This window comes from Haliotis rufescens, unplaced genomic scaffold (genome assembly GCF_023055435.1).
Source record: "Haliotis rufescens isolate VD_foot unplaced genomic scaffold, xgHalRufe1.0.p SCAF_8, whole genome shotgun sequence".
In the NCBI taxonomy this organism is placed as follows: Eukaryota; Metazoa; Mollusca; class Gastropoda; order Lepetellida; family Haliotidae; genus Haliotis; species Haliotis rufescens.
The window spans coordinates 24,057,011-24,076,767 of record NW_025964372.1 but is presented as its reverse complement, the minus strand read 5'-3'; the positions used below and the strand labels follow the sequence as shown (position 1 = coordinate 24,076,767).

General features: G+C 38.7%; 3 protein-coding genes across 3 annotated transcripts; 2 read left to right on the top strand and 1 right to left on the bottom strand.

Annotated features, from left to right (window-relative positions):
- Window positions 1-2,194: 2,194 nt before the first annotated feature.
- On the top strand, window positions 2,195-2,884 carry LOC124139340 (piggyBac transposable element-derived protein 3-like). Its single transcript, XM_046506344.2, has one exon. The coding sequence runs from the start codon at window positions 2,195-2,197 to the stop codon at window positions 2,882-2,884; it is 690 nt and encodes a 229-aa protein (XP_046362300.2).
- Window positions 2,885-4,150: 1,266 nt separating this feature from the next.
- LOC125376989 lies at window positions 4,151-16,779 on the top strand. The gene is made up of 3 exons (XM_048389746.1): window positions 4,151-4,324; window positions 11,366-13,323; window positions 15,953-16,779. Exons 1-3 carry the CDS (start codon window positions 4,227-4,229, stop codon window positions 16,777-16,779), a joined length of 2,883 nt encoding a protein of 960 aa, XP_048245703.1. The 5' UTR covers window positions 4,151-4,226.
- LOC124124072 lies at window positions 4,794-10,938 on the bottom strand. Its single transcript, XM_048389140.1, has 2 exons — window positions 9,507-10,938; window positions 4,794-9,164 (listed from the first exon to the last, which is right to left on the bottom strand). The coding sequence occupies exons 1-2, from the start codon at window positions 9,735-9,737 to the stop codon at window positions 7,950-7,952; spliced, it is 1,446 nt and encodes a 481-aa protein (XP_048245097.1). The 5' UTR covers window positions 9,738-10,938; the 3' UTR covers window positions 4,794-7,949.
- Window positions 16,780-19,757: the final 2,978 nt, after the last annotated feature.

Here is a 19,757-nt window from a genome sequence, read left to right as displayed (position 1 = left end):
ACTAGCATAGAGGGTACATCAACCCATAACATAAACTAACATGGAGGGTACATCAACCCATAACATAAACTAACATAGAGGGTACATCAACTCATAATATAAAGTAAAATAGAGGGTACATCAACCCATGACATAAACTAACATGGAGGGTACATCGACCCATAACATAAAGTAACATAGAGGGTACATCAACCCATAACATAAAGTTTCATAGAGGGTGCATCATGTAAAATTCTAAAAACGTTATAAATGGCCTTCGCTCGTCAGATACCACAACTATTCACGAGTTTCATTAAATTGGTTTTACACGGGAGTGAGTTTAGTATTTTATTTAATTCTGGCCATTTATAACGTTTTTAGAATTATACAGTTGAGTGTGAATAGGCTGACACCTACACGATCCACGGCATAATCCAACTGAGTTTAACCCTCTAGTAACCAGCGTATCACCAGTGATACACAGATTCTAAATTCTTCTGAGTCAGCTGAATAAACATATGAGATGTAATCAAATCCTTCTGTAGTTTCACAAGTTGATATATTTTCAGATCATATTTCATTTTGTAGTGAAGTCCTAATTTTATATCTAACTTGGCACTTCCTGTTTTGGTCTTCTTGACATGTGCTCATGGTGCCAAAAAGGGTATGACGTCAATCCATCGACATCCAGGAAAAGGTAACTTAAATGTGTATATAAAGTATTGTTTTCGATTCTTGAATAGTTTTGTTTATAAGTAGATGTCATTATTTGGTGAAAATAATTGTATTTTGTGACATAAAACCAAATAAAAAACATCTGTATCACCAGTGATACAATGGGACATGTTATTTTTCTTGTATCAGCAGTGATACATTTTGGATATTTAAAGAATCTTAGATTTATTTGCTTAGGTGGTGACACTTTCAGGCCCAACTCATGATAATAAAAAGTTACCAAATCAACTGACACACAATGAATTGTGAAATTCAATTACATTACTGTTTGTCTTCAGAAAATCGAGAATATCCTTGAAGCTGATCTTAGTGGTAGTGAGTATGAAACATCCTCCGACGAGTACATTCCGACATCAGAAAGTGAGTCGGAAGATGAGGTTGATGTTACACCAAAAAGAGGGAGGCTGTAAAGAATCATAAGTCATGTACTACCTTAACTTTGATGACTGGTGATTCGTCAGACAATGAAAACCTGCCTTTAGCCGAAATAAGGAGGAACCAGACAGCTGACTCTGAATCCGATGATGACATTCCAATTGCTCATCTCCGACAACGATACAAAGCAGCACAGGAGGAAAAGGAAACAGAAGAAAATGAATTGATTTCACAGTTGCTTGATACTCCCTTTTTGGAAAATGAAGAATTCTTTCCCCCAGACCCCACATTTAAAGGAAATCTTGAAGAACCTCCGATAGATGGACGAATCAAAGAACCAATTGAATATTTTACCGAAATGATTACTGATCAAATGATTGAAAACCTTTCACATCAAACCAATCTCTATTCCTTACAGAAAGATGGCTTATCTGTCAATACAACTTCTAGAGAAATTTCAATTCTAATTGGAATTTATCTCCGTATGGGTTTGGTCGTTGCTCATTCAGTGCAGGCATATTAGGCTGTGGAAACTAGATATCCAATGGTAGCAGATCTCATGTCAAGAAACCGATTTCAGAAACTTGTTTCTTCCCTCCACATGACAGATAAGACAAGTATCACTGAAGAAGATAAGCATGACAAGCTTTGGAAGCTACGTCTGTGGCTGGAGGCCTTGAAAGAGAGATGTAAGGAGATCCCACAAGAAGAACATAGTGCTGTGGATGAAGTTATGATCCCGTTCAAACGGAAGTCCTCGGTGAAACAATACATGAGGAACAAACCTCACAAGTGGGGGTTCATGTCGGGCAGAGCTGGGGCCTCAGGAATATTGTATCAATTTGAGGTGTACCAAGGAGCAGCCATGAATGTTAAGGAACGCTCCCCACTTGGCATGACAGGTGAGGTAGTCATACGTATGACATCAACAATTCCTGAAGGTCTAAACTACAAGGTTTTTGCAGACAATCTTTTCACTTCTCTAGGTTTGGTGGACCATTTGAACAAGCAAGGAATCCTCTATGTTGGAACAGGGAGGATGAACAGGCTGAAAGGGTGTGAACTGAAAGACCAGAAGACCCTGAAGAAAGAAGGTCGTTGAAGTATGGACTCCAAAGTAGAGTTCAACACTGGTTTGATTGCACTGAGGTGGTATGACAACCGCACAGTTGATCTGGTTTCATCCTATGTTCGAAAGGAACCTGTGCGTGAAGTGAAGCGCTTTGACAGAAAGGAGAAGAAGAATATCATGGTCACCTGTCCCAAGATAGTACAGGAATATAACACATTCATGGGAGGAATAGACCTGCTGGATTCTCTGACATCTCTGTACAAACCTGGAGTCAAATCAAGGAGATCGTACATGTACATCTGGTTCCATACCCTCCACATTGCATTGGTTAATGCATGGCTTCGCTACCGCAGACACAGCAAACTTCTTGGTGTCCCTCATCACATGAAGCTTTTTACATTTCAAGGACGCATAGCTGGCAGTTTGGTGTCCAGGAAGCAGACCGTTGGCCGTCCTCGAGCTACTGACTTCAGTCCTCCACCATTACGCACAGTAAGACGTGGTCTCTTGCCTGCAGAAGTCCGTTTGGACCAAGTGTCTCACCTTCCTGAGTGGGCTGTCAAACGTGGACGATGCAAGAACAGGAACTGCACATCCCTCACATATGTGATGTGCTCTAAATGCAGAGAGTATGCATGCTTTGTCAAAGAGGGGAACTGTTTTGCACAGTTCCACATTTGTAAATATACCCTTGTAATTGATCAAAAGAGCCTGTTTCAGTGAGAGAAATAACCTGCATGTGTTTTGTTACTGTTTGGATTCAGTCAGAGACTGTCTTTGTGCTTCTGCAAAGTGTTTCAGGATTTGTCGTTAATCACTGAAAGTGATTATACAGTTTGCATTTCATTCAATTATTTCACTGTATTTATTTTTCATGTTGCTCAAGATTTCTAGAGGAAAAATGGTTGTGTTCATTCAAGAGAAAATGATAGAATAATAAACCAAAATAATCTCTTATCTATGTTTTAGTTGTTATTATTTAGATGTTTGGCATGAGTGCTGAGTTCCAGTACGTATCACAGGTGATACATGGCAAACCCAAAGCACTAATACCCATCGTATCACAGGTGATACAAACAAAATTTTGTAAACAATTGAACAAACAGTGGAAATCAACACATCTCTGTCTTAGTTTGACCACAGGTGTGTCAAATTTGGATTTTAAGAATTTTTGGACAACTAGAAATAGTTCTGGTTACTAGAGGGTTAACACAGTAATACTTCAAATACGTCAAAAGTTGAAACGTATGAATTTAATACCATCCAACGGTCCACCTTTAGAATTCAGGCGTCCGTTCCACAAAATTATCGTAGCGTTAAGGTTATCGCAACTCATACACTTTAACTTAGACCAACGACTGTCGTTGCGCTACCGTACGGTTGCCTTGTGGAACGGGGCCTTGCACCTCAAAGTTTACAATCACGTCACAATACCCGATGACGTAATTTGTGGAATTTTGTTGCAAGATCCTACGGCGAAACAATGCCATGTGACGTCAGCCTAGCAACAAGGTTGCTGTGGTCATCGAGTGTGCATAAGCTCCTCTCAGTGATCTATCATCTCCACACGCAATATCGTTAAATAAGCCAAGGGATTTTGAGAGCTTTCAATATTTGTTCGTGAAACGTGTTCCGAGAGTACATCGGTGCACAGGAGTCCGTATCTAAAAATAGACGCCCTCATGCATATTCATGACCATCTCCACACGCGAGCCCGAAGGGCGAGAAGGAATGCAACAGAAAACTACTGCAGGGCCCGACTCGATTTTTCAACAAATTACTACGAACGATAGATTATACCCACACTGACACTACAGTTGCCGATTGCTTTTCTAACTTGTGAACGGCATTTTCGCCAGTTTGGTACGTTAAAAACACCCACCTATACATCACAATTTAATTAAAATATATACAGGCATCGGACACGAAGCTGAGTCCGTCTTTCATACTTGCACGACTTCCGGAATGATACGGACTGAATGAAGACAAGGGAGCTAATCCCAACGCTATTTACCGCACGTGCTCACTGGATCCGATCTCACAACTGTTAACCGACGACTTGAAGATGAACTTGGAGCAGAAAGAAGCTTTGGATATCGCCCTATCCGGCCACAATCTGCTTATAACGGGACAGTGCGGCACCGGAAAAACGTATACGCTGAGGTGAGAAATTCATTGCATATTCTTTTGCTTGTAACGAATATTGAATACTAAGACCCTCTGTTTTCGTGCATTGCGAACAAAGCCCGCCAAATATACGGCCTTCTAAATTCTAGAACGCCGTGTTTTGTAAAATCGAGTAGAAGGTAAGTATTAATTTCAGTACATTGCAATGTTTCATTAGTATAGCATGCACTAGTGACATACACTTATCTAAACTGCGATGTGTGCAGTCATTCGAAATTAGCACCAAAAAAAATTGAAACAAAATTTATAAAAAAAAGTATATACAGATCTATACATAAAAGTTCATAATATGGAAAAACAAACATTGTAAAACAAATCAGTAAAATGCTAATACCATGAATACTATTGGTGAATTTCTTCATATATTTGAACCATCATAAACAAAACAAACACACATTTTGAATATATTTATATAATTCCAAAAATGAAACATACACAAAGAAAACAACAAAACACTTTGATTGTAGCTGAAGGCCTGTTTCATTGTATTATAATGACTTGTCATGAATGACTCTACATCTACATAAGAAGTAATCATAAACATGAAATATGTCACAAAATATAAAAAAATATTGAGACAATGTCAGAAAATATGGTATTAACTTATTGCAAGGGACGGAATAAATTTCAAAATAAACATTTTCTACATACAACAAAATTGAGCAAGCACCCTGCGATCTAAAAAAATGTTAAATTTTCACAACCTACTTTACTAGTTTACAACCCTCTCATTATACCTAAATCATAAATATGCCTAGCGGCATAAATGTGTCTAAATATTAGGAGATAACATTGATTTTGTTATACATCAAGTGCATAGCTGCACATAACAAACAGTAAGATGAGCTGGTAGTTAGGTTCTAAAATTATTTAATAATTTATTTATTGTAGTCGTTAAGTATATATATTTACTAGCTACCTACTGTTTGTAACGGTGTACATGGTGTAAAAGTGTAATATGACGACTAACTAGCTACAATTGTACGATACATGTACTACAATGGTAATGTCAGTGAGCATGAGAAATGTGGCTACTGTTAACAATCCATAGTTGTATCATGATATAATATTTATACTAAGTTTTCCTATATGCTGACTAATTCCCCCAAGAAAACCAGCACGCCATTTGGGCGGTTTTGTTCATCACGTAACAGTCCATAATAGTTGGTACAGTCCATGCAGAAAATAGAATACTCACTGGCAATTATAATACATAAACAATATTAGTAATGATGGAAAAACTGACATTACTTGTGGACCAAAATGACTGATAAAAACACAGATACTTAGATATGTTAGTGGACTAGCATTGTTCATTGCACAAAGATTATTGATAAAACAGACACTAGCTACAGTTTTTAATACTGAAATGGCTTTGTTGAAGTTGCACAAAAAATATGTGAAACTCCCCAGATATTTGTTATAGTCAAAAGTAGTCAACTGGCTTTATGGTCCAATAATAACTGATAAAACTGCAGGTATTTGCACTACATTTTATAATAATGAACTGGCATTGTTCATAACTCATAAAACAATAGATACTAGCTACAGGTCATAATACTCAGCTGGGATTGTTCAGCGCACAAAATAACTGTTAATTAAGTGGAAAGTAATAAACAGGTATTAGCTACAGTTATAATACTCAACTTACATTGTTGAAGTCACAAAAACAAAAATAAAAAACCCATATATTTGTTATAGTCAACTGGTATTAAAAATAAGATATAAAACTACAGTACATGTTACATCTTATAATACTGAACTGGCATTTTTATGGCACCAAAAAAACTGATCAAACAACAGGTCCTAGTTACAGTTGATAATACTGAAGAGGAATTGTTCATGGCACAAACATAAGTGATAAATTGCTAGGGAATTCTTTTGAATATTAGTACTGAACTGATTACATGTATTTGAAGACATAAATGGACGATACTGGAACCATATACAGATATTTGCTACACCCAATAATACTGAAATGTCTGATTTCATTAAATGTCAAAGCACCTTTTACAAATTTTACATTTTAGCCTAAATGGTCATAAATTTGTGATTACTTCACAATGAAGAGTCCAATGTTAAAAACAAGTTAACAATACTGAACAGGCATTGAAGTGAATTTACAGTTATAGTATTGTCATAACAATACTTAACTTATATCAATACAATAAAAAACACTAAAAAATAACAAGACTAACATGTTAACATCGAACTGACTGTTCAGGAGATAAAAACACTTGACACTGATCCATGAGAAATAACAAAATGGAATGTCTTTTTCGTTCCAACCCGTTCTATCCACAATCTCAATCATGTGATTCAGATCATGAAGATAGCAATAAACAAGTTATCAACATAACACAAAAAAACTGTTCACAAACCAATATAAGACTATACACTTGCATGTGGCATATCATAGAGTAAACAATAATTTGGTTGGTACCAATGTCTATATCATTGTGGTAGGTGAGTATTCATGATAATAATTACAACCATTTTCTTTTCATGATCAACCTTATAATTGTCCGAGCACTTTGTGCCACTGGGTTTAACAGTCAGAGATTAGATTGTGGAGGCTCCCACAAATCTGGAGCCTCCACGCTCCCAGTTCAAATCTTTTCCAGTAAGGCCCAATCTTTGTGATTTCTGCATGATTAAAGACAGGTATTTACAGAAACATGATCAACCAGGCAAATGTCATCTGGTTGCATTGTAGACATAAAATTTTGCCAATTATGTGACTACCGTAGATGTATCCATAGGAGAAAATGTGGTAAAATATTAGCCTAAAATGCCCCAAATTGGCCAGGTTCACAGCCAAAGTTGGTACAATCAGACAATTTTCAAGTAACCAAGCATACTCTTAAATTAAATATTAACCATTTTTCTCTCTGTTTCAATTATTTTTATCATAGTTCCAAACTCAGTGTTGGTGTGGGAATGATTAAACGGTTAACTTTGGAAGTGTCCACACTTCCACTTTCACCACTGATTGTCACTTCCTGTTTTGTTAAATTTCATGTAGTTTCCCTTTTTATAGCCCATATTGCAAAATAATCATGGCCAATTCATGATTGTAGTGTCACCCATACTTACTGCTTTATGCTGGATTCCCATTTCAAACCTTCACTTGCTTTTTTAAGGCATAATCAGGAAATATCTGCAGATAATGCTATGTCCAAGACTGTTTATGACTGGAACATGGAGGCTTCCAGGTGGAGCTTCGATGCTCCCAAAGTAGACCTCCTTAAAAACATTCCCACACCAACAATGATTTTGGAACTATGATAAATGCAATAGATAAAGAGTGAGAAATTGGTGAACTTTAGTGTAAGAGTATACTTGAAAATTATCTGACAGGGCTAACTTTAGCTTTAAAGTCGGGCAATATCTGCCAATTTGAACATGTTTTTGGCTAAATTTTACCACAATTTCTCCTTTCCAGTCTGATCTTGTCACATAATTGGTACAGTTTTTTGTTCACATTGCAACCTGATGGCATTTGCACGTTTTCCTTGAAGCTTCTGTAAATAATTGTCTTTATTCATGCAGAAATCAGAACAATACATAACTGCAGCATGAAGTTTCAGCTTGAAATGAGTCAGTTGGTCTTTGAGCACATTTTTCTCTTCTTAGACGGCCGTAAAGGCCCAGGTGTTGTAGCTCGAAACATGTGTGATTTTGATCCACTGTTACATTTGTTGGACACTGTACTTTGGCCTATACAGACAGCATTCACAGCAGGGCCATATTGAGACAGGGTTGGATTATTGTTCAAGCCATGGCACACACCTCGCTGTTGGCAAAAGAAATTCTCCACCAAGTCTGAATTGAAATAGCCTGGATTAATGGTAGCGCCATTTGGTATCAGATTTTCACACACAGATATGAAGCCAACCAAGGAGGAGTTAAAGTCATCTCTTGTCTCTCTTGTTAAGAGGTGTTTCTGATTTGGATGTTGAGTAGAACTTGTAATCTGATCTTCCCACCCATTGAAGAACTTTAAGGCTTGTCGGACATGTGTTAGTCTCTCGTCATGAAGGCTTTTGACGTGCCGTGTTGTATCATGAAACAAATCCACAAGGGGGCTGGTAATCTTCAATAGCTCAATAGTACTGTTAAGAGAATCACCATCAGGAAGAGACCTCTGATACAACTGCATCAGGTACAGCATGTTCTTGTCCAGTACATCTGTAGCTAACTTATTCCGCATCTTGTTGGCTGCTGTTAGTTCAATATGTTCTGTGGTTAGTTTATAATGTACCCGTAGTCCATTTTGGACATTGAATCTAAAGGCCCCTTCCCAGTGTTCCCAGATGATGTGCTCGCTGTTAAGCAGAAGGTAACGTCCTTTTGAAGACTTGAAGTTTAGTTTGCTGGACTCCAGGCCATTTCTGAGCTTTTTGAAGACATGTTTTATATCTTGACACACGGATATTTGGTGGTGATCAAAGATATTCGTTGTCTGAAATAGGTCTTGTCGTAACAGTGATGGTTTGGTACCAAGAAGCATGGTCTGAAATGCCCTATTAGTGGAAGCTCCATCCAGCATGACATAATCAACGATGAAGTCGTGATCACCCAAGGCCTCTACAATCTTCCAAAAGTTGAAGTATATTTGATGTGACAACCCTGGGTTGGTACCAAAATAAGCTACTGGCCATCTAAAGCCATACAAGCCATGAAATACAAATTGCAGGACATGTGTTGCCATTTGTACACTCTTTTTCTTCTTGATGAGGATGTTTATGTTGTTACATAATGGCCCGACATCAACTGCACCAACAAGGGACCAGTCACTCCCACGACGGACAATCTGAAAAAGAATCCCATGAATGAGTGAATAGCAGAAACATTCTTCCTGGAACAAGTAAAATTCCTCTTTAGCATGATCATGGTTTCAAAAAAAAGCTCACTCAGTTGTTCAGAGAGTAATAATTGTAACTCATGTGTCATAAATAATTTCATTATCAAAGTTTTTTGGTTATATTGCAGTGTTCTAAAGTTCCAATCCCGCTTGGCTGTATCACTCAAACACTCTAGTTGTGCAGCCATTCCCCCTTGCAGTAATTGGCCAATGTGATTTCTGTGCTAATTATTGAAAATGGCACTGAAATTAAGAGAAAAGTAGCTTTGGGGTCTGTCATTTTATTCTTACCTGCAGATCATCTTGAATTTGCATTTCGTCCAGGAGCAAACCACCATGACGACCAAAACCCTCTATTCCATTCTTCTTGGCTTCTTCTTCCATCCAGGTAAGATGCTCCTCATTAATTCCTGGAGACTGCTTGACAGAATTCTTGTAATATTGAAGAAGGCGCTGGGATGGTAGGACAAGGACGCCACTTCCTTTGAAGTCGCTATAAGCCTTAGGAGATTTACAATACATAGATAGGCAGATCGTAATGACTTTTGGATCCCATCTCCGACGATGTACATCCAATCCTGTTCTTGCATTTTGAACCTGAGATTCCAGTAATATTTTGAAGTTTGATGGCGCATTTGGTAGTTCTGATTCTAATATTTTTAACAAATCTTCATGATCTTGTGGAACCAAGTTAATAGTTGGTAGGAGGTCACTGGTTTGATCACAGTTTGCTTCACATGGTTCAGGCAGAGGAGGAGTGTGACATGGGGTCTTCTGACTTTCAGTTTTCACCTTGTGTGCTTGTGCATTGTTAACGATACACTTGGCCCTCTTTAAATATCTGTTACATTTGGCACATCTTTCACCAACAGACAGACAGTCAAGTACAATGTTACAAGATTTGGACCTGATGTGAAACGTGTGGGAATTTTCATCATGAACAAGGGACCAAGATTCCTTCACTATGAATGATGGTTTATATGAAGAACTGTCATCCACCACATTCCCTTTGCACAGTCTGAATTGTTGTGTGGCATAAACAAGGTCATTAATACTTTGATTGTTCCTGGATGGATTGCGTTCAATGCCATGATGCACATGATCTATGACATGACCTCTGATGACTAGTTGAAACTCTTCCTTAAATATGAATTCTGTATATTGGAACTTCCCATTGATTAAGGTCTGCAGAGGATACTTCAGGTGCAATTTCTGATTGTTGGATAAAACAGTGCATTCTTGTGGAAGTTTTACTAGATCACTACATGATTCTCTCGGCAGGTTATATCTGATTCCTAAATTGTATGTTACACATTGGATTCCATTTCTGTATTGTCGCCGTCTTTTTACATCTTGAAAAACTTTTGTGATTACATTAGAAAATTTGTCTTTACACAATAATCTCACACTTGAGTCTTTACTACAACTTTCTGAATAAAGATGATGTAGTTGATCAACTGATATGCAGCCTTCTTCTCTATATTCAACTGTTTTTGTTAACCTAAAAGCAAAGAGAAAAGTACAATGAAGCTTAATGAAAACTAATATAACTGTCAGACCTAAAGTAAAAAAATGTGTGTTTTAAGCAAAACTGAATGGCCACTGTGCATAACTAAACTTATTAAAAACATTGTTTAAATCAAGAGATTATTCAGAATGTCCTCCAGCATCACTGGTAGTATATACATTTAATGACCATGTGTCAATGTTTAATGTGATAGAAAGTTTGTTGAACTGCTGTTTGTTGAATATCTGTATGCACTGATATTATTTGCACATAAATATTCTAATTTGGGCTTTTATTTATACAAAAGAACATGAGCAACACTATGGTGTGTTAATACATTGTTAGCTCACCTTGACAAATTCAACATGAGTTTAGTGCCATGATGCTCTGATTACAAAACAAGTGCCATGGTTATGTAAAATGTCTTGTAAATGTTACAAGAGCTTTCTTTGTTAGAGGGGTGAGCTTCAGTCTTCAGTTTTTACATTAGTCTTAATTTTCAAATACAAAATCAGGTACAAACTTCAGGTTGAATACAGCTAAGAAAGAGATTTGAATTATTTTGAAAAACATTAACATTTTTGGTTTGGTTTGTATTTTCATTATCTGCATGAATGAAACTAAAGTTCTGTTTGCTTTACAGGAATATCATCAAGGCTCTCAAGTCAGCTGGACGGAAAGTGGGAATAACTGCTGTCACAGGTCTGGCCAGCAAACAGTACCAGGATTTGGGAGGAGAGACGCTGCATCACTGGGCTGGGCTGTTCGATGGAAGATTTTCCAAGGAGGAGGTCCTTACTAACGTACTCAACAATGATGCATATGGGAATTGCCTCAAAAACATAACCCTTTCAGAAGTTCTCATCATTGATGAAATAGGAATGCTCAGCGCTAAACTGTTTGAGGTTCTTGAATATGTATGCAGTCATTGCCGCAGTAAAGAACATTGGTTTGGTGGCTTACAGATCATCGCTTGTGGAGATTTCAAGCAACTTCCTCCAGTTCCTGACCACTTTCATAATGATCCAGGACTTTTCTGCTTTCAGTCATGTGTGTTCAAACATATATTTCCTCACCACCTAAATTTCCAAGAAGTGGTTCGCCAGGCTGAAGCGGATTTGATTGTCGCCATCAATGAACTCTGTAATGGACACCCATCGGAGGAAACTCATACTTTAATGAAGAATCTCAATAGACCACTCAACACAAACAAAAGACCAACCTTGCTCTTTGGGACAAATTTTGATGTAGAATATGAAAATCAGATGGCACTGCATGAAGATGGGGAAAACATAAGATGTTATAGAGCGCTGGACTCGGGTGAGACACTGTTGCTGCAGCGATGTCAAGCGAAGAAGAACTTACAGTTGAAAGTGGGAGCACCTGTTATCCTCATAAGAAATGTGAAACATTCTTTGGTGAATGGTTCAAAAGGAACTGTTCTTTCTTTCACAGACAAGGGTCCAGTTGTTGATTTTGATGGCCTATGTGTACTTGTTGAACCCCTCAACTTTGAAATTTATGACTCTAACCAAAAGAAAGTGCGAGCCAACAGAAAACAGATCCCTTTACGCCTTGCCTTTGCTTTGACAGTACATCGAGCTCAGGGTATGACCATCGACCCTCTCATAGTTGATTGTGAAAGCTATTTCCTTCCGGGACAACTTGGTGTAGCTGTAGGGAGATGCATCAGCAAAGAGGGTCTACAGGTGAAGAATTACAAGGAAGATGTTGCATCAAAACAACACACAGATGAAGTCTATCATTTCTATGATGCACCCTTTTTTCCAACAATGACTGACCTAACATGCTGCAAGAAGGACAGAAACTACAATGAAATGAAGGAAACCGAAAGTGGAGATGATAGTGATGGTGACGATAGGGATGTGGATGATGCTGCTGAAGATGAAGCTGAACCATTAGTTGCGCAGGCACCTGCTGTAGAAGTTCCGGAACTGACGGAAGATGATAAGACAAGAACTCATCTGCTGCTGGTTGACTTTTTGAAGACTGTATCAAAAAGAGATAAGCAGAAAATTATTCTGAATCCATTGGCAGCAAATCTTCAACAGCACTTTGTTGTTTTGGAACGTCAAGTCAATAAGCTCCTCAGTCAGCGGTCAGGTACGATTATTGACAAAGCTTCTCAGTGGCAGGAGGCCTGCACCAAGTTAACTACTTTTCTAAATTCTCCAGAGCACCTGTCATTGTGTAAAAACCTCAGTCATTGTGATGAAATAACTGTTGAGAAGAAAATATCCTCAAAGTTGACAATGTGGATTATTGAGCGAGAGGTGGAAAAACGAGCAAGCATTGTCACTTCTGAACAGAGAGAGAGTAATGTGGTCGATGTAGAAGATACGACAGAGGTAGCGAGGGCAAAGATCAGACATCTTGCGGGGGCTTGCATTCATGCAGTCAGGAAGCGCCTTCGTTCTTCAGTCATGACTAAACTGGATTCCTTGACTAAAAAGTGTCGTCATAAAGGTAGCATGGATTTCCGAAAACAGAAGTTTATATCTCAGCTGAGAGTGTCGGAAATGGAAGTGAAAGAACAAACAAAAGATCAATCCAGCCTGTCAGAAATAGACTTTAAACAAGGTCAATCAAGGGGTTTAATGTATGTTGCCGACAGTACCTTCAATTTCTTCTTAAAACTCCACAAATCTGTGCAGTCCAATATCACTGTGAACATACTCCATCTACGTCATGATGATATTCATCGTTGTACAAAGGAGGCAGTACTCTCTGATCCTGAACTATTCAGTGACTGGCTAAAACTGTTTGAAATTGATGACACCAAATCAGAAGATGATGACTATGTTCCAGTTTTTCATTCTCTTTTACACGACCTATTTGTTGATATTTGTGACCACTACTTGAAGATTAATCTTGTAGACTCTGTGAAATTATTTAAAGCATTATTGCCGAGGAAGAAGAAACAACCATTAAGATCAAAGATAGCTGCATTCTCTGATAAACCAGGCCCATCTACATCAAGGAAAAGGAAATCCGAGAATGACACTACACATTAGAATGAGAACTATTGATGTGTCAATTGAACCCGTGACAAAGTCTTTGTGAGAGGTTGTCAATGTGTAATGACTTTCATTTCTCTATGATGGTGTTCTCTTACAGATCATCGCTTGTGGAGATTTCAAGCAACTTCCTCCAGTTCCTGACCACTTTCATAATGATCCAGGACTTTTCTGCTTTCAGTCATGTGTGTTCAAACATGTATTTCCTCACCACCTAAATTTCCAAGATTTGATTGTTGCCATCAATGAACTCTGTAATGGACGCCCATCGGAGGAAACTCATACACTAATGAAGAATCTCAATAGACCACTCAACACAAACAAAAGACCAACCTTGCTCTTTGGGACAAATTTTGATGTAGAATATGAAAATCAGATGGCACTACATGAAGATGGGGAAAACATAAGATGTTATAGAGCGCTGGACTCGGGTGAGACACTGTTGCTGCAGCGATGTCAAGCGAAGAAGAACTTACAGTTGAAAGTGGGAGCACCTGTTATCCTCATAAGAAATGTGAAACATTCTTTGGTGAATGGTTCAAAAGGAACTGTTCTTTCTTTCACAGACAAGGGTCCAGTTGTTGATTTTGATGGCCTATGTGTACTTGTTGAACCCCTAAACTTTGAAATTTATGACTCTAACCAAAAGAAAGTGCGAGCCAACAGAAAACAGGATTTGGGAGGAGAGACGCTGCATCACTGGGCTGGGCTGTTTGATTGAAGATTTTCCAAGGAGGAGGTCCTTACTAACGTACTCAGCAATGATGCATATGGGAATTGCCTCAAAAACATAACCATTTCAGAAGTTCTCATCATTGATGAAATAGGAATGCTCAGCGCTAAACTGTTTGAGGTTCTTGAATATGTATGCAGTCATTGCCGCAGTAAAGAACATTGGTTTGGTGGCTAACAGATCATTGCTTGTGGAGATTTCAAGCAACTTCCTCCAGTTCCTGACCACTTTCATAATGATCCAGCACTTTTCTGCTTTCAGTCATGTGTGTTCAAACATATATTTCCTCACCACCTAAATTTCCAAGATTTGATTGTCGCCATCAATGAACTCTGTAATGGACGCCCATCGGAGGAAACTCATACACTAATGAAGAATCTCAATAGACCACTCAACACAAACAAAAGACCAACCTTGCTCTTTGGGACAAATTTTGATGTAGAATATGAAAATCAGATGGCACTGCATGAAGATGGGGAAAACATAATATGATATAGAGCGCTGGACTCGGGTGAGACACTGTTGCTGCAGCGATGTCAAGCGAAGAAGAACTTACAGTTGAAAGTGGGAGCACCTGTTATCCTCATAAGAAATGTGAAACATTCTTTGGTGAATGGTTCAAAAGGAACTGTTCTTTCTTTCACAGACAAGGGTCCAGTTGTTGATTTTGATGGCCTATGTGTACTTGTTGAACCCCTAAACTTTGAAATTTATGACTCTAACCAAAAGAAAGTGCGAGCCAACAGAAAACAGGATTTGGGAGGAGAGACGCTGCATCACTGGGCTGGGGTTTTTGATGGAAGATTTTCCAAGGAGGAGGTCCTTACTAACGTACTCAGCAATGATGCATATGGGAATTGCCTCAAAAACATAACCATTTCAGAAGTTCTCATCATTGATGAAATAGGAATGCTCAGCGCTAAACTGTTTGAGGTTCTTGAATATGTATGCAGTCATTGCCGCAGTAAAGAACATTGGTTTGGTGGCTAACAGATCATTGCTTGTGGAGATTTCAAGCAACTTCCTCCAGTTCCTGACCACTTTCATAATGATCCAGGACTTTTCTGCTTTCAGTCATGTGTGTTCAAACATATATTTCCTCACCACCTAAATTTCCAAGATTTGATTGTCGCCATCAATGAACTCTGTAATGGACGCCCATCGGAGGAAACTCATACACTAATGAAGAATCTCAATAGACCACTCAACACAAACAAAAGACCAACCTTGCTCTTTGGGACAAATTTTGATGTAGAATATGAAAATCAGATGGCACTGCATGAAGATGGGGAAAACATAATATGATATAGAGCGCTGGACTCGGGTGAGACACTGTTGCTGCAGCGATGTCAAGCGAAGAAGAACTTACAGTTGAAAGTGGGAGCACCTGTTATCCTCATAAGAAATGTGAAACATTCTTTGGTGAATGGTTCAAAAGGAACTGTTCTTTCTTTCACAGACAAGGGTCCAGTTGTTGATTTTGATGGCCTATGTGTACTTGTTGAACCCCTCAACTTTGAAATTTATTACTCTAACAAGAAGAAAGTGCAAGCCAACAGAAAACAGATCCCTTTACGCCTGGCCTTTGCTTTGACAGTACATCGAGCTCAGGGTATGACCATCGACCCTCTCATAGTTGATTGTGAAAGCTATTTCCTTCCGGGACAACTTGGTGTAGCTGTAGGGAGATGCATCAGCAAAGAGGGTCTACAGGTGAAGAATTACAAGGAAGATGTTGCATCAAAACAACACACAGATGAAGTCTATCATTTCTATGATGCACCCTTTTTTCCAACAATGACTGACCTAACATGCTGCAAGAAGGACAGAAACTACAATGAAATGAAGGAAACCGAAAGTGGAGATGATAGTGATGGTGACGATAGGGATGTGGATGATGCTGCTGAAGATGAAGCTGAACCATTAGTTGCGCAGGCACCTGCTGTAGAAGTTCCGGAACTGGCGGAAGATGATAAGACAAGAACTCATCTGCTGCTGGTTGACTTTTTGAAGAAAAGAGATAAGCAGAAAATTATTCTGAATCCATTGGCAGCAAATCTTCAACAGCACTTTGTTGTTTTGGAACATCAAGTCAATAAGCTCCTCAGTCAGCGGTCAGGTACGATTATTGACAAAGCTTCTCAGTGGCAGGAGGCCATCACCAAGTTAACTACTTTTCTAAATTCTCCAGGGCACCTGTCATTGAGTAAAAACCTCAGTCATTGTGATGAAATAACTGTTGAGAAGAAAATATCCTCAAAGTTGACAATGTGGATTATTGAGTGAGAGGTGGAAAAAGAGCAAGCATTATCACTTCTGAACAAAGAGAGAGAAATGTGGTCGATGTTGAAAAAATAACTGTTGAGAAGAAAATATCCTCAAAGTTGACAATGTGGATTATTGAGTGAGAGGTGGAAAAGCGAGCAAGCATTATCACTTCTGAACAAAGAGAGAGAAATGTGGTCGATGTTGAAAAAATAACTGTTGAGAAGAAAATATCCTCAAAGTTGACAATGTGGATTATTGAGTGAGAGGTGGAAAAACGAGCAAGCATTATCACTTCTGAACAAAGAGAGAGAAATGTGGTCGATGTTGAAAAAATAACTGTTGAGAAGAAAATATCCTCAAAGTTGACAATGTGGATTATTGAGTGAGAGGTGGAAAAACGAGCAAGCATTATCACTTCTGAACAAAGAGAGAGAAATGTGGTCGATGTTGAAAAAATAACTGTTGAGAAGAAAATATCCTCAAAGTTGACAATGTGGATTATTGAGTGAGAGGTGGAAAAAGAGCAAGCATTATCACTTCTGAACAAAGGAATGTGGTCGATGTTGAAGATACGACATGGTTGGAAAGAGGTGGAATTCAGATGGTGCAAGGTCAGGAGAGTGAGGAGGATGTGGAAGGATTTCATAGCCACAGGACCGCGCTTCTGTCTGGGCAACATGAGAGTTGTGTCCTGGAGCATTGTCTTGCAGGAGACGGACACCCTTGGTCAGCATGCCACACCTCTTAAGCTTGATAGCGTCCCGCTATTTCCGCAGCAGTGAAGCATAATAAGCTCCTGTAATTGTGGTACCCTTTGCCAAGAAATCCATCATCACTACTCTGTGCTGGTCCCAAAACACCGCGAGAATGAACTTGCCTGCAGAGGGTTGGACACGTGCCTTCTTTGGGGGTGGTTGACTCCACATGCTTCCATTGCATTGACTGAACTTTAGTCTAAGGATCATAGTGATAAACCCATGTTTCATCCTGTGTGATAAGTCTGTCAAAAAAGTTTGCCTGGGTTTTTTTGGCACATGTCCAAAAGATCCTTTGAGCAATTGACTCGTTCCTGCTTTTGGAAAGGTGTGAGCAACCTGGGAATCCATCGTGCAGACACCTTATGCATGTTCAAATTGTCATGGATTATTTTTCCACAGACCCTACACTGATCTTGACATCTTGTGCTTACTGGCGAACAGTTATACGTCGGTCTGCCAAAATGGCGGTCTCCACTTGATGGATAGCGTCCTCATCAATGGCTGAATGGGGGCGACCAGGAATGGCAGCTGTTTCCACAGATGTCCGACCACACTTGAACTGGCGATGCCAGTGTTTAACAACGTCATATGATTGGGCATCTTCCCCATAAGTTGCTTTCATTTCATCGAAAGTTTCTTTTGGTGTGCGACCTTTCAAATATAAAAACCTAATCACTGCTCTGTATTCTACTGGCTCTATTGTCACACCCTACTCGATCATAACACCTGTAGGGGGGCACGGGTGGCCCAGTCGTCTAAAGCGCCGCGATTCGCTGTGCAGAGTTGCGCCCCTTGGCACGCCAGAAACCTATTATTGTGGGTTCGAATCCCGGTTCGCCCCGATTGTGTTTCTAGGTTTGTCAGCACCATACCCGTGCTCGTGGGTTTCACCGAAGTGGTAAACGTCTGAGACCTGCATCACTTCGGGCTTTCCTCCCACATTAAGCTGACACGCTGCGATATAACTGGAATACTGTTAAAAGCGGCGTTAAACCCAACTCACTCACTCACTCATAACACCTGTAAAAGTGGTAAGATTAATAGTTTGGTGCTGCAAATTAAGACATAACCCATAGATACATGTATCATTACACATGTGAAATTTCAACCAAATATGATAACCCTAAGTGGTTAAGGGGAAATCTTTAATGAACACCCCTCGTAAGTACTGAATATAGATATATTTATTCAGGTGTAAATTATTCCCTCAGTTCGCCTTGTATTGTCAACTTTACATAAGAAATTAGCAATTGGGCTATAGCTTGGATAGTGTTGCATCAGCTTAATACATTTTTTGAATTTGGGATTTAAATAGAAATGCTGGTGAAGATATGTTTTCCAAAGATTGTTGTATCTCACAACATAGAAGCATATGATATTCATTCTCAACAAATACGTTTGTTTTCGTTGAACAAAATTAACATATTTGCAAAGTGGAATATTGCTATGTCTCAATAGTACTTAGTAATCAATTAGTAAGTTGAAATTATTACCAATCATGAATTATGCTTGATTAGGAAGTCTTGAATAGTCTAAATGTATGTTCTTCACTAGTATTTCACTGCTTTAGTCGTATTTATTACATTAACTGTGTACTGTTTTCATGATTGAAGAGTTATTCGCCCTCATATGGCTTAATATACAGGGTACCAATGTTGCAGCTAAAGTAATTTAATAATCCACTTTCTGTTCTCACACAAGCTGATAACTTGTTGTACATGTCACCTAGTATGTTCAGTATCTTTCCCATTAAGAATGTTTTCAGTTGATTTAATGCCACATCCATTATGATGATGTGATGTGTTTTCTCATTCAATTCATTGTTTATTATCGATAAGGGTGGTCGGGTAGCCTGGTGGTTAAAGCGTTCGCTCGTCACGCCTAAGACCCGGGTTTGATTCCCGACATGGGTACAGTGTGTGAAGCCCATTTCTGGTGTACCCCGCCGTGATATTGCTGGAATATTGCAAAAAGCGGCATAAAATCAAACTCACTCACTCAATTATTATCAATAAAGATTCATAATTTGAACATTTTTTTTGACAGTGTATACATGAATAATAATTATGCACAATGCATGAAAGCGTAGCCCCACTGAAGAAGGATGCTATTATTAGTTGTGAAACAGACATAAATGTTTTGGCCAGATATGATGTATGATACTTTGATTAATGCAATTCACAACATTACTTAAGTCATGATCAAAGGCAGTATTTTTTGGAAATGATTACAAAATAA